General features: G+C 34.5%; 2 protein-coding genes across 2 annotated transcripts; both read right to left on the bottom strand.

Annotated features, from left to right (window-relative positions):
• Positions 1–194: 194 nt before the first annotated feature.
• On the bottom strand, positions 195–5,426 carry LOC112707739 (uncharacterized). The gene is made up of 8 exons (XM_025759651.3): positions 4,794–5,426; positions 4,477–4,532; positions 4,337–4,382; positions 3,024–3,101; positions 2,172–2,282; positions 1,691–1,770; positions 764–897; positions 195–491 (listed from the first exon to the last, which is right to left on the bottom strand). Exons 1-7 carry the CDS (start codon positions 5,178–5,180, stop codon positions 789–791), a joined length of 867 nt encoding a protein of 288 aa, XP_025615436.1. The 5' UTR covers positions 5,181–5,426; the 3' UTR covers positions 195–491; positions 764–788.
• Positions 5,427–11,154: 5,728 nt separating this feature from the next.
• Positions 11,155–13,650, bottom strand: LOC112707737 (DNA topoisomerase 6 subunit A). The gene is made up of 2 exons (XM_025759650.3): positions 12,894–13,650; positions 11,155–11,988 (listed from the first exon to the last, which is right to left on the bottom strand). Exons 1-2 carry the CDS (start codon positions 13,483–13,485, stop codon positions 11,327–11,329), a joined length of 1,254 nt encoding a protein of 417 aa, XP_025615435.1. The 5' UTR covers positions 13,486–13,650; the 3' UTR covers positions 11,155–11,326.
• Between the last annotated feature and the right edge of the window lie 414 nt (positions 13,651–14,064).

Here is a 14,064-nt window from a genome sequence, read left to right as displayed (position 1 = left end):
CTTTGCTTCTGTGTCAAGAAAGCTAAAGGTGGGCTACTATTGTCATTGATCTTTGGTTGTTAAGAATAAAAGAAAGGAGAAGAATAAGGGAGAAGGTTAATCTGAGAGAAATGTTAATCAGAATTGATTTGTGAGTATGGTGTTCAAGCTTAGAATGATAAATATGTTATTATCACACAAGGTAACACTATTAGTTCCAGAAATTAAAGGGTGTGTTATTCATAGGATTCAAACTATTCACAGAATCATCAAAAGAAGCAAAAATGTTCGATGTCTTACACAAAAAACTATCAAATGGTACATTGGAATCTAGAGAACTACAAGAAAAGGAACTACACATAGCAGTAGGGGCATGTGACTTATCAGTAGAAAGATTCAAAGGTAGAATTAAAAGAAACACGCTTAGGAGGCGTAGCGTGGGGAACAAGTAAATGATCAAAAGAGTAAATTCCTCCTCTAGCTATGTCCTTGGGGAGAAGATCCCTGGTAACCTGGTCATGAATTAAACAAAATTTAGACCAAAACTCAATAAACATGATTATCCTCAGCAAAGTTAGATACACTAAAGAGATTATGAGTTACTTGTGGAACATGCAAAAGATTGGTGAGTTTAAAACATATATTGCTATTGTTGCCATACAATAGAGAAGAGCCATGATGATTAATAGGAATACCTTGACCATTACCAACAAAGAGCTAACCCAAACCTTATCAAATATTTTAAATCTAAATTAATATCAAACCTTATAGAATTAATACAAACCTTGATGTCTCTAGAGTCTGTAAGGTCAGTTCCCAGCAGCGGTGTCATTTTTTAAGTGTTCAACTTGTGGTGGAATCAAAAGCTGAAGTCTACTTCTGTACCTTGAGATACGGTGTAACCGTTCTTCCCTTAATCTGCAAGAAGCAGAAGACAATAAGTATGGCAAATTGGTATTAACATTCATTCAAGAATTGTTATTTGAAAATATAATGTGACACCATGTTGACTCATACTATTCACTATTCGTCTATTTGATGAGATATGAAGCCCATATTCCATTTAATGGTAAATAGTGAGTGAGCATGTATCTCACAGATCTTATGTACACAACATTTTTCTTCATTAAATCTTGAATTATGATCTCTCCAAAGTCTCTATGTGTCATAGAACTTCAATGTTACAAGATTCACTGATACAAACATCCCTGGCACACCATTCTTTTGTTATATACACTCTACCCGAAGGTATAAATTGGTAGCCATTACTCCAATGGAGGATCAAATGAAGCAATTTGGAAAGTCCCCCTGTACCTTCCACTATTTTTTTAGGGGGTCAAAATTGAGTGAAACTTTTCACGGATCTATTATAATTTGCATCCATGTTTGTCCCTTAACAAGCATACCCTTACTGGCAGAAATAAAAATACAAAAATTATTCCTCAAACGAAACTTAGACATTTACGTCGAGGGCAATAATAAAAAAATAAGTTATGCATACAGGTTAGTCAGCTTCAAATAAGTAATGATGTGATTATTAGTCACAAAATTTGAATTATTAATTGCACAATAAAATATTCTGCAGTGAAATTTATGATGACAGCAAAATGTGACCATAATTATGCAATGTACAAATGACCAAAAAGGCAGAACTCATAAGATGTGTTAAAGCAAAACCGAGTCGAAAAGATATAATACAGAAAACACTTACCTTGCTCTAACCTTTTTAGCACTTTTAATATGTCTCTTCAATATATCTGGTGCTGATAGATGCTCAACAGACTCCTCCTTCTGAAAGCAGAAATGTGTATAAAATCAACAGATAAGGATTTAATAAGATCACTCTCTCGGCGAAGAATTGAAGAACTCTGTTTTAACATAAGCTTTGAAAAATACTAGACAAGAGCTGTCACTCGTTATATATAAAATTCATGAGCTTTCAAGTTTCACCATATAGCTTAAAGGAAAAGTGGGCACTAACATAATATCAAAACCTTTATGACCAAGCAGTTTGGAATTTCTAAATATTCACTCAATATATAGCTAATATTTTTTGTTCAAGAAAGTTGGCCTCATATTGTGTAATCAACAATATAAATGTTGTTAAGAAATTGTATTTGACATGTAAACAAAGCTTTCTGCTTCCATTAATCATTTTTCTTAAATATACTTAGCTAACTAGAAAGTCAAACCTCTTCGTGTTCATCATTGTCTTTTTCTTCTTTCTTGTTTGACGTATAACCAGTCACTGCAGATGCAGGCAATGGTTTCGGAAGTGCCCTCATTACATCATTTTGTTGTGGCTGCCAGGTCAATGAAATATAAGATGACAAATTGATAAGTTCATCAAAATAAACAGACTCTTACAGAAAGTAAAATAAAAAAAATATCACAAACAAGAATGTCTTTGCTCAGAACCCCTATCAACAGTGCAATATGATGAAGTTACATAGAAGCTACAGAACACAAAACAGATTTAACAAGGCTTTTCATTTTTATAGTACCCTTTATACTTGCCTAGTTACCTATCCTATACTTAAATTTTATTAAGATTAAGGGCTTACTAAAGGGTAAATTACATTCACCTCTCGAGGTTCGTTGAGATTACACCCGACACCCCTTAATTTATATGCTATATTAACCTCCCTAAGGCAGACGTAAGTTTAATGTTTAAAATGGGTATCAAGTGTATAATATCACCCAAACTTCATGGGAGGATAGGGCATCTTTTAAAAAATCAAGGGGTGCCTTATACAGTATTGTCTGACCTCATGGAGGCTCTTTCAAAAAACCTACACTCTGAAAATTAGAAGCTAACTTGTATTTTGTACCCTAACCACTAGTTAATCTGATCATTTTTAGCTAATTAGAGAGCTAACATTGATATTCTAACAAAAACAACTGAAATGAATGTCAAACAAACATTTTGGTAAAGCTGATTGATCCTGTTTTAACAAAACGTTAAAGCTAATAATCTAATATTGTGACAGTTAAACATGATTTCCTCAGATGTCAAACTATGAAAAGAGAGATATTACTCAGACCTGGTTTTCTTCATGTACACCATTCCTCAGCCATGATCTACAAAGTGCATAGAGGGAAGCATCCTCTGTTATCCTGACCTAAATTATGAATAATAATGTAACAACTATCAGAATGAAAAAATCCAATGAGAAGCTTTTAGCAAGAAAAATGTTCCTGAAGGTTAAAAAATAAAAAAATCTATGATTTTTAATTAGCTGCGAAGTAATGAATTTGAAAGTGATTGAAGAATATATTAAATCTTACACTTTAGCTACCAGTAGCAAATAGTGAGAAGACAAGGCATGAAATTTGACTTTATTCAACCATAAAATAAATGGAGTTTGGCAAAATAAATAAACCAAAATACAAGCCACTTTATTGTGAAATGTTTCAATATTATTTTGTACCCCAATTTATGTCTAGGCTTGAATAGCATGTTATTATAGCTTGGTTAATATACTTTCCCTTTTACTTCTGTATAAACCCATTCCTACATCATAATTCTCATAGATGTATCTGTGATATGACTTCCAACAATGATGTAAAGCTTGCTCATTCCACAAACCTGAATTCATGAAGGACTTAGTATCTATACATTTAACACCAAGAGAAAAAATATACAAACTTCCACCGTCTGTTAAAATCAGCCAAAGCCATTTCTAAATGCAAAGTAAATATAATTTATCTTTCTAGTTGCAACATCCATGAAACAAGTGAACTATCTCAACTTCCTTACTTCACATGTCGTCTCAGAGCACTCTTTCCAAATCAGAACAAGGATGAAACACAACAAAAGCAAGAGTTCAAGAACTCACTCCTGAATAACTAGAGTTGGAGTATGCATGACCACTGGAATATCTGAATATGTACAAAATCAAAGAATACCAGTAACAACAACATCAATTATGCTTTACGCAACATGTGAGAACACACCCATTTGTAGAACTCAGTTTAAATCACATAATATCAAGGTATGGAAGGGAAAGTAAGAGGAATCAAAAGGAACATAGGAAACCATCAATTTATTGGAAGGACCCTCACAATCAGAGTTTACATGTATAATTGTAATAAGGAAGAAATTAAGAATCAATAAGAAAGATAAATTAGGATCAAAAGGCAGAACAATTGACAAGGATATAACATGCAAGAGAGAGAGATTAGCCGATTTGGCACATTTCAAGATGAATTTAAACACACACTCCAAAAAAGGAAGAGTATCCTATTGTCACAAATTTAACGCATACAATTTATTATGATATCAACATCACTATGGTCTTTCTAACACAAGAACTTTACAATTAATTTCATGCAAAATAAGCAAATGTAGACTCACTTTTCTATCTCTGACCACGATATACTGATCATCTCTGCTTCTCTCCCTAAGAAACAAACCAAACATATTAAAATCGATTCCAACACAGCAAACGAATATATATAACATATCGTTTAAACATAAAAAATAAAAATAACAACCTTGTGCTTGTATCTTTATAGCCATTGCTATCAGTAACAGCAGACCGAGGTGTAGCCTACATACAAACCCCACAGTGAAAAATTAATTTAAATAATTAGAGCAAAAATCATCAAATATCAGTTTATAAGAAGCACAATGACACAGCCAGAACCTAAAGCTTCAACAAACAATCAACAATTAGTTAAATTAGAGTATAAAATTAACGCCACAAACCAAATGCCACAAAAGCATTAACTTTCGGAATGATTATTATCACAGAAATTAAACAATAGCACAATAATAAAACTAGAAGAATTGAATTTCTATTACAAGATACCTTGTGTTGTTGAGGTGAGAGAGGAAGAGCCTTAATAGTGGGACCTAGTTGCTGATGCCTAGTGATGTGGCTAAGATACTCAAGGTGAGCATGAACGCCACGAGCGTAAGCTAGCGAAGGCGACACGTGGCGCGCGTCGGCACCACCACCACGGGCAAAGGGATTCGTAATCCCCGGGATGAAGCCGCGGCCAGAAGAAGAAACTGGATACAGAAAAGGCTGATTCTGATTCTGAGATTGGTCGTTGTGGTTATTGTTAGGTTTCGATAATTGCGGGTTTGGGCGAACTTGTGGTGATATAGGTATTGCTGGTGCAGCGGTGGTGGTGGTGGCAGTAGCGGTGGTGGTGGCGGTGGCGGCTGCTGTGAAATTGGGATCCAAGGACATGGTTGGTGGGAGGGAACAAGGTTTAAAACTTCAAATTATTTCTCTATCTCTCTCTCTTGAATTGATACTCTAATAAGTAAAAATAATAAAGTGTGTTTATGAATTTTCAATTTTCTGTGCGTTGTTTTTTCATATTTGGAAGAATCAAGATTTGCAGATCGCTGTGACCACAACACACGCACTCACGCAGACGCTGATATGACTGCGAGCTTTGGTTGTTTTAAGTTTTTAACTTTTAGATGGAACAAAAAGGAGGGAAGTCCAAATTTTTTTATTTTTTATTTTTTATTTTGAGTAAACCAGCAAAACTGCACTACAATTATCAATTTACTGGAAATTACACTCCAAATTTGTGAAGTGTTCATGATAAAAAAAAATTTTAAAATATTTTTAAATATAATAAAAGTATTTAACTGTTAAATATATTTTTATAAAAAAATGTTTACATATCGAATTTTGATGTAATATTTTGTAAACATAAATTTAAAATTTAATGATTTTACGGTAAGTAATATTTTTTACATATTTTTAAAATAATTTGAATTATGTTTGAAAATATAAATAAATTTTAAAAAGAGTTGTTTACTATGATTCATTGCTAGTCGTACAACAGGTAAACGACAACTTTTAGGTAAGAGATCCCTTTTTGGAACAATATTTGAACAATGTTAAAAGTCTAATTCAATTTTTTCAAACTTTTGAGATCAATCATATACCTCGGGAGGATAATAATAGGGCAGGTGTTTTATCCAAATTAGCAACTTCCAAAGTTACAAACACTATACCAGTTTTGTCACAATTAATGCTTGGGGAACTAAGTATATGTAGTATCCATATCTTCTCTTTGTCACACGAAACAGATTGGAGGACACCCTGCATGCATTATTTGAAAATAGGAAAGGTCCCGACGACAGAAGAAAACCCAAAGTTGTTTAAGAAGAAAGCGAGTCATTTCACTATGATTAGTGACGATCTATACAAAAGAGGGTTTTCCATACCACTGTTAAAGTATATCAGAACGGAGGAATCCCGCCTCACCATGGCAGAAGCACATGAAGGAATCTGCAGAACACATATCGGAGGGCACAACCTAGCTTCGAAACTCCTGCGCACAAGCTATTATTGGCCAACACTCAAGAATGATTGCATGAGGAAAGTATGACATTGCGACAATTTTCAGAGGTGTGCATCAACTATTCATACTCTAGCCAATATGTTACACACCTCCGAGGTAGGATGTCCTTTTCACAAGTGGGGGCTTGATATTCTCGGACCTTTTCCGATATCCAGAGATCATGTAAAACTTTTACTAGTTGCAATTGATTACTTCACAAAATGGATAGAGGTTCAGCCGCTAGCCAAGATAACTTCGAATAAGGTACAATCTTTCATATGAAAATTCATCATATGTAGATATGACTTGCCAGGGGATATTGTTACTGATCATGGCAGACAATTTACTGATAAAAGCATAGCATCTTTTCTAAATAACCTTAATATCAAACATAATTTTTCTTTTGTTGAGCACCAACAAACTAATGGTCTCGCCGAGGGTGCTAACAAAGTTATCTTGTAGTCCCTAGGAAAAAAGTTAGCCAATGCCAAAGGACTGGGCCGAGCTAATCCCAAAAATCTTATAGAGCCATAATACTACACCATAATCAACAACTAAAGAAACACCATTCTGACTAGTATATGGAGCAGACTCAATGATCCTAGTAAAAATTTCACAAAGATCACTAAGAACTGAACTAACGACTACCGAGGCCAATGACCAGATAAGGCAAGCCGAGTCAAGTTGGACAATTTAGATGAAGAACGCACCTCGGCCAGACTAAGGCAACAGACAATGTAGATTGTCATAAGACAAAAATAACAAACGGGTGCGACTGAGAACATTGCAACATGGAGACCTTGTTCTAAGGAAAGTAGAAGATGTTCGCAAACCTCCTGGCTAGGGAAAGCTCGCCGCCACATCGGACGGACCATTTCGAGTATCAAAAGTACATGGAGGAAGGGCATATTCTCTACAAATACTGGTAGTAACCGAGCTCCCAAACACATGAAACATATCTTCCTTGCATTTTTATTACATGAAAAAGTTGAAGTCAAAAGGTACTATTTTTTCTACTATCGAAGTTTTTCCCAATAAAAGCACATGGGTTTTTCTTGAAAAGGTTTTAACGAGACTAATCACTTTGCACCTTCCACATTGGAAAGTATTGTCAATCCTCCATTTCAATAAAGTACTATTTTTTCTATATGAAAGCTTGCAAAAATTACACGCACAATATGCAAACATGCATTCATCAAGCAAATAGACAAGTTTTTCAAAATAATGGTGTACAAAACACCATGTCAATCATTCAAAATATACAAACCAAGAGGCCATTGTCAAAAGAGCTACTAAACAAGCCACATTATACAAAAACAAAAAAGTTTATGTCAATTATCCTTTTGAGATCCCCCATTGTCACCTTCTGCCTCCTCACCAGTTTCATCATCTACCAGCTTTCATCTTCGCCGTAGCCTCATAACAACCTCATCTCTCTTTTAATAATTTCTCCAAATCCAGAATTTTACTTGCATCTTTCCTTTCCTCCGCTCCGGCTATTTCAGTGGTTCGACCTAGGCATAGCTTCCTGGCACCAATGACCTAAGAAGTAGCCACAAGGTTTTGTAAATAACCACATTACTAATTACATTGAAATAATTTAAAAGGTTCATCATCATCTGCATGTACTGGCCAATTGCCTCCTTCAGCATCGCTACAAACAGAACGAGCACTCACACCCCTAGAAAAGCCATGAAGACGCAGTTGCTTTTCCAAGTCAGAAGCTGAGAGAACCTCCAGAGAGATGTCTCTAAATCCGGTTTTTTCCTTTTTAACGGACGAGCACTTGACTGCAGCATCCACCTATGTACCCTTCCCAACAACTGCGGCAGGAGTTTCTTTATCATTCTTCTTCTTTTGATCCAAAAACGATCTCATCCATGCAGAAGATAAGCTCGGAACCTTTCCACCTGAAACAAACGACATAGCATCAGAATCCAAGAAACAACCAGCTTTTTTCGAACTTTGGGAATAGATTGAATGAGAATGGATTTGTAGTTAGCAAACTAGCAGGTGAAATTGAAGGCAGACATAATGAGTTGTTAAATGCAGAGAAATAAGTATTTGTGATACACATATAGTAAATATTCATATTTTAAGAAAAAGGAATATATGCTTTTAAGAGAATTTTAATTACTTGTGAGCTGTGATTGTTAACCTTAGCAAATTCTTTTCATTAAAAGCACAATAGTAGGTAAAAGGTTGCTAAAGTGCTAAATGATAAACTGTTTGTTATTTCTCCATTTTTTTCAATGAAAGAATGGCTTCTGACTATTTAAGGTTGATTAAGATACAATTTTCAAACACAAACTTGACTGTTAAGGTTGATTAAGTGAGTACATGAATCTAAATGTGATTCGGAGAGAAGCAATGAAATATTATTTTAATGAAGCATCAGTTTTTTTTGTTATTTTTATGCAAAGTTATCATAAATCATTAGTATACAGCTAGCTAACTAGAAGACGCTAGACAAATTGCTAGAAGTTTTGAATGGTCCATGCTTAGTCAGAGTTAGTATTTGCATTCTTTTTATGACTTGATTATTTGAGCATCACTTCATTTTCCCTTTATTTAAATTACTCTGTCAAATCCAAAATGAATCTCACTTTGATCAAAGTTATAAGTTTAAGAGGCCATGGGTAGGTCTGGAAGTGAGTGTAGCTAGACTAAAAGTTCGACTCACAAAAATTAAGTTTGGTTCACGGCTCGACTCATTAACAATCGAGTCTATTTCGTAAGCTCAAGTTCGACTCAACGAAAGCTTAAAAGCTGGCTCGAACTCACGAGCTGGCTCAAATAAATTATAACTTATATATATTAAAAAATATTAAAAAAAGATAAATTTTATATATTGTCTACCTATCAATTATAAATTTTTTATTTATGTCCTACATTAAAATTTTATATAAAGAATTATTATAAAATTTTAAATAATTAAAAACATTAATATATATGTAAAATTATATATTAATATATATATATATTAAATTATTAATATGTATATTATATATGCATTTAATCTATACTTTTAATATTATATATATAATCGACTCACAAATTAATGAGCTGAGCTTATCTAAACTCAAGTTCGGCTCATTTAATTTATAGCTCAATTCCAAACTCAAACTCGACTCACTAGCTCACAAGTTCAGCTTATCGAGCTATTAACGAGTCGAGCTTGAACTGTTTCATGAGCTGACTTAACTCACTTACAACCCTAGCTATGGGGACCATATTAAACAGCTTAGCACTTAAAATTTATTCCCTTTTAGAACTTGCATTGCTGTTCTATTGTGATAGCAGACGAAAAAAAACAAGAAACTCTTCTATGAATCTGCAATTTCTCCTATGATCACTGTTGTGGTGTCTACATTTCTTTGTGTTTATTACCAAAACAGACAAGGAAGGCGTATCAATTGCAAGTACCATGATAATAATGTTAATTGGGTATACATATATTTCCTCTAAAGTTGAAAACAAAACTTAATCATAGTATTTATATGCTACTTCATCAGATGAAACATATTAAGAGTGGTGCGAACCCATCATCTGCTAATGAAAACTTTTTCGGTGGAAAATATGTAGCCCCTGTGGTGTTAGAGTTGGTGTTGTATCTGCCATGGTTGCCCTTATGGTAAGAAAATTATAAAGCTGATTCCTCAATCCACATAACATTTTATTTTATGTCTAACATAAGACATTTCTAGAGCAGGCATTAAATTTGCTACGAACTTATGTTGCATTATTTAATTAAATTATTTCCGAAAACTGTAGTAATTGGCAGAACTTTTGCTCTAATAACAGACTATTCACTGAACGGTAACAAAGAAATGGTAGCAATGGGGAACAATGAACATTATTGTTGGTTCTGATTGTTTGTTTTATGATGCTTTTTAACTACTGATTACCATTAACTAACTTTTATGTCCAAACAATATTATAGTCTATTTCTCTCTTTTTTATCATAAATTATTTTATCTTCATTTTATTTAGTTTTCTCATCATTTTTTATTTGCAACGTTTTTTTCTAAAATTAATTACAAAATAAAATACTTTAGGTAATAAAAAAAGCGGTAAGCTATAACATATAGTCAAATTTTTTAAACAAATCTATTGTTTGTAGTGACAAAAATGGTTTGAACGAACATGAAAAAAAAAACCTAAATAGTTCTATTGATAAATAATTTGGAAGAAAGATTAATTAGATGTTTTGATTTATTATATATGGATTCACAATAATGTTTGGTAACACAAAAAAATAGCCAAAAAGTCATAACTTATATTATTTAGTATTTATTAATTATTTGTCTTATTTAACATTCATTCATTGTTGTAATAATCAATAAATATTAAATAAGATAAATTCTTTTTTTTTCTCCCTATCATTATTTATGCATTCATATCGTGAATTAGAAGTATCACCATTGCAAGGGCCATGCACCTTTTTTCCTTCATAGAAGTAGTATTATAAAGATGACTTGAAAGACACAATGTTGAGTATTGATTTATACTGCCACCAGATCTGTAGCATATTTTGGTCAAGCATGTAATATTGGCAGATAATGCTTCTAAGCACTTGATTAAGCAAAAACAACAAAAAAAAGGAGTTGATTACGCAACCGCATAAATCTAAATGTTGTTCAAGTAGAAGCAATCATATATTATTATAATGAAGCATCACTTATTTAATTCAGTTGTCATGGAAATTTACCGTAAAAATTGTATTATTAAACTCATTTTATTTGTTTCTATGTAGTATTTTTCCAGTTGCATGTCTTTTTAACCTTTTCAATATCTTGAAGTTGCATTAGTACTCATTTTTACAGTCCTACAAAACAATATGATGCTTTCAGTTCAGGATTAACCAAGATAAAGAGGAACTCTAGCAATTCAAATGCTTTGAAGTCGGGAGATCAAAGGCAGAAGTATAAACAAAGTCAATCTAAAAATCAGAGCATTAATAAATAGTACTGCATCACTAAACTGTTGGAACAATCTTAGACAATAAACATTGCTCTTAGGTTGTGAAAGGTCATAGCCAATCCTTCTGCTGCAATTTCAAGGGCAAATAAACCTCAGATAGATACTGAAAGCCGAAGGTGCTCAGGGCCTGAATTTCAGCCTTCTGCTTAGTTTTCACCATTAATGTCAATTCCTCAACCCAACCTGGATTTTTCTTCACAAAATCCTCCTCCAACATGTCCTTTCCAGTCTTAATATCCTGCTCAGTCATCGGCAACCTACACTGCTCAGGTATCTTGTACTTGTCCAAATCACTAGGCCTAACCCCGAGCCACTTTATGTCAGGGGTTGTCAGGTTGGCACTGTCGTAGGACATATTCTTTGACCCACATCCATAGACAGAGAGAATCTTCAACCCATATGGATCACTGTCCACAAGTGCAAGCACTGGCAGCTTCAACTCCATCTTCATCTTCTTCAGGAACAGCCTTGTAGCAACATCGGGTTGCCCTTTGGCAGTCACGATTATACAAGGAAACCGGTTGTAGAATCTATCCTCGGCCAATCTCATATAAGCAGCATCCTTCTCCACCAACAGAATAAACAAAGCATCACTCTGCATATCCCCAACTCGATCAATATTTGGTGGAATGGCCTTCCCACCCATACCCATCTTCGTGCAATCAATCATGTCTCCATTGTCACTAAAGATCAGCCTCCCGACAACAACACCTATGGTTGATAAACATCACAAGAAACAAGTGAAAATAATTGGAAAAATTTTACTAGGCAATGAAATGTGCATATAACAAGTCATTTATACAAACATCAGTAGTAAATCACACATGCATCTATATCTAAGCCTAATAATCAAATCACCCAGAGGTAAATAATCGCTAGCTAATCACATGAACTAATCTGATTACATGGGAGCAACCAATCACTTAGTCAGGTGCATTTTGTAACTAACTAGAAGAGTCAACTAAAATTGCCAGAGTAACTACCTAACTACTCACAAAGGATCAATCAAGATGATAAACAACCAAGATTCCAGCATAATGAGTTTGAATGTATAAAAAGTGATATAAATTTACATACTGCATGAAATCTAGAAATTAAGGTGGCCAGAAGGAGCCCAAAATATGGAACATGCCTTTAAACGAGGAGCAAGCCTAACACCACATCTTAAACTAAGACTCTTAAGATAATTTCAAATATATAGTCCCTTGCACCAAGTCCATACAACAACGTTAAACTTCGTCAATAAAATTTAAACGTCTAACTTTACACTCCCCAAGTCATACAAAACGAGATGCAGATGCAACATTGCAATCACAACCACCACAATTGACATGTGACTCTCAATTACACAATTACATTAGCGTGGCAACAGTTTCTATTTCAAGTTTCATACACAAAATTTCATGCCTTGCAACTGGAAAATTTACTCAACCATTTCGAATTTAGATTTTTATCAACGATTGACAAGTTGACTCCTACCAAATAAATAAAAATACACACTTCACATAGTCAATTGCGCTTTATAATTGAGAGTATCCACATTGCAACCACCAAAATTTCTACAACGAACAGCAACCGCAACTGCAATTTAAGACACTGATCTATTAAGGCAATACCTTTCTCGGCTGCAACCACATTGAGGCTGGACCGTGTGCATCCGAGCATACAGGACACGTCATCAAGAACCATATCGGACTGGATCTGATCCTGAAACAACTTAACATCCGTGTAGAACAGATCACGCTTCGTGACATGAATCCCCTTATTGCAAAGCTGGTGAACCAGCTGCAATATGCGGGCAGTTATTGCGGACTTCCTAACCGTCGAGATATTCGCAAAAGGACGAAGTGAACTCTTGTCCTTGAGGACAATTCGGTCAAGCTCCGGGACGTAAAACTGGTTGGTGGCGGCACGGGAGGGGACGTCGAAGGCAAAGCCGTTGCCGGAGAGGATGGAGTGGGCGATGCGGAGGACGAGGGACTCGATGTTGGACTGAACGGAAGAAAGGCTGAGATCGGAGACTTCACGGCAGGAGAAGGGGAGGGAGAGGTCTTGGAGGGTTAGGGTTTTGGAGGAAGAGGAAGAGGAGGAGAAAGAGGTGGAGAAGTCTTTCAGGGTTTGGAGGATGGCGGAGTCTGGTTTAAGCTTGTTCTTGAAAGGGAGGTCGTCGGTGTTGGTTCGGCGACGCTTCTTGCTGCTCTCTGCCATGGACGGGAGGCGGGCAGTGATGGTGCAAAGTGTGGGCGTGAAATGGAAGTGGATGACTACACTGATTTTGACTCTGGCTGTGGACAGTATTTGCGCGGAACTGCGGATGGAAAATAACACAACTCGGTCCTAGGACTGAATTATTGGTTCAATTGATAAGTCATTAATTCATTCAGTTGTTTAATTATAACTAAATAAAAATATAAAATTATAAAAATAAAATTAAAATCAAAAGTATATGTCTTCACAAACATAATAACAATAACAATCAAATATTAATTCTTAGACATAATTAAAGTACAAAAAGAGATAATTAACTACTCACTAGTATAAAATATTTTCTTAATTTAAAAAACAAGAGAGAACAAACTATAACACAACTATAACACAATCACTAACCATTAATCAAATCCAGGGGTGATCTGAAATTCGACATCTGTATCTTCATAGGATAAACTTAAACCAACATTTCCTTTATTTTGATTTGCATTTATATCTACATTTGTATATCTTTCACAAATAAAAACCAAGAATAATTCATAATAATACAAACAAAAAGTATGGAAACAACAATTTAAC

Source organism: Arachis hypogaea, chromosome 8 (assembly GCF_003086295.3).
Source record: "Arachis hypogaea cultivar Tifrunner chromosome 8, arahy.Tifrunner.gnm2.J5K5, whole genome shotgun sequence".
NCBI classification, from domain to species: domain Eukaryota; kingdom Viridiplantae; phylum Streptophyta; class Magnoliopsida; order Fabales; family Fabaceae; genus Arachis; species Arachis hypogaea.
This window is presented reverse-complemented; position numbering and strand designations above follow the sequence as displayed.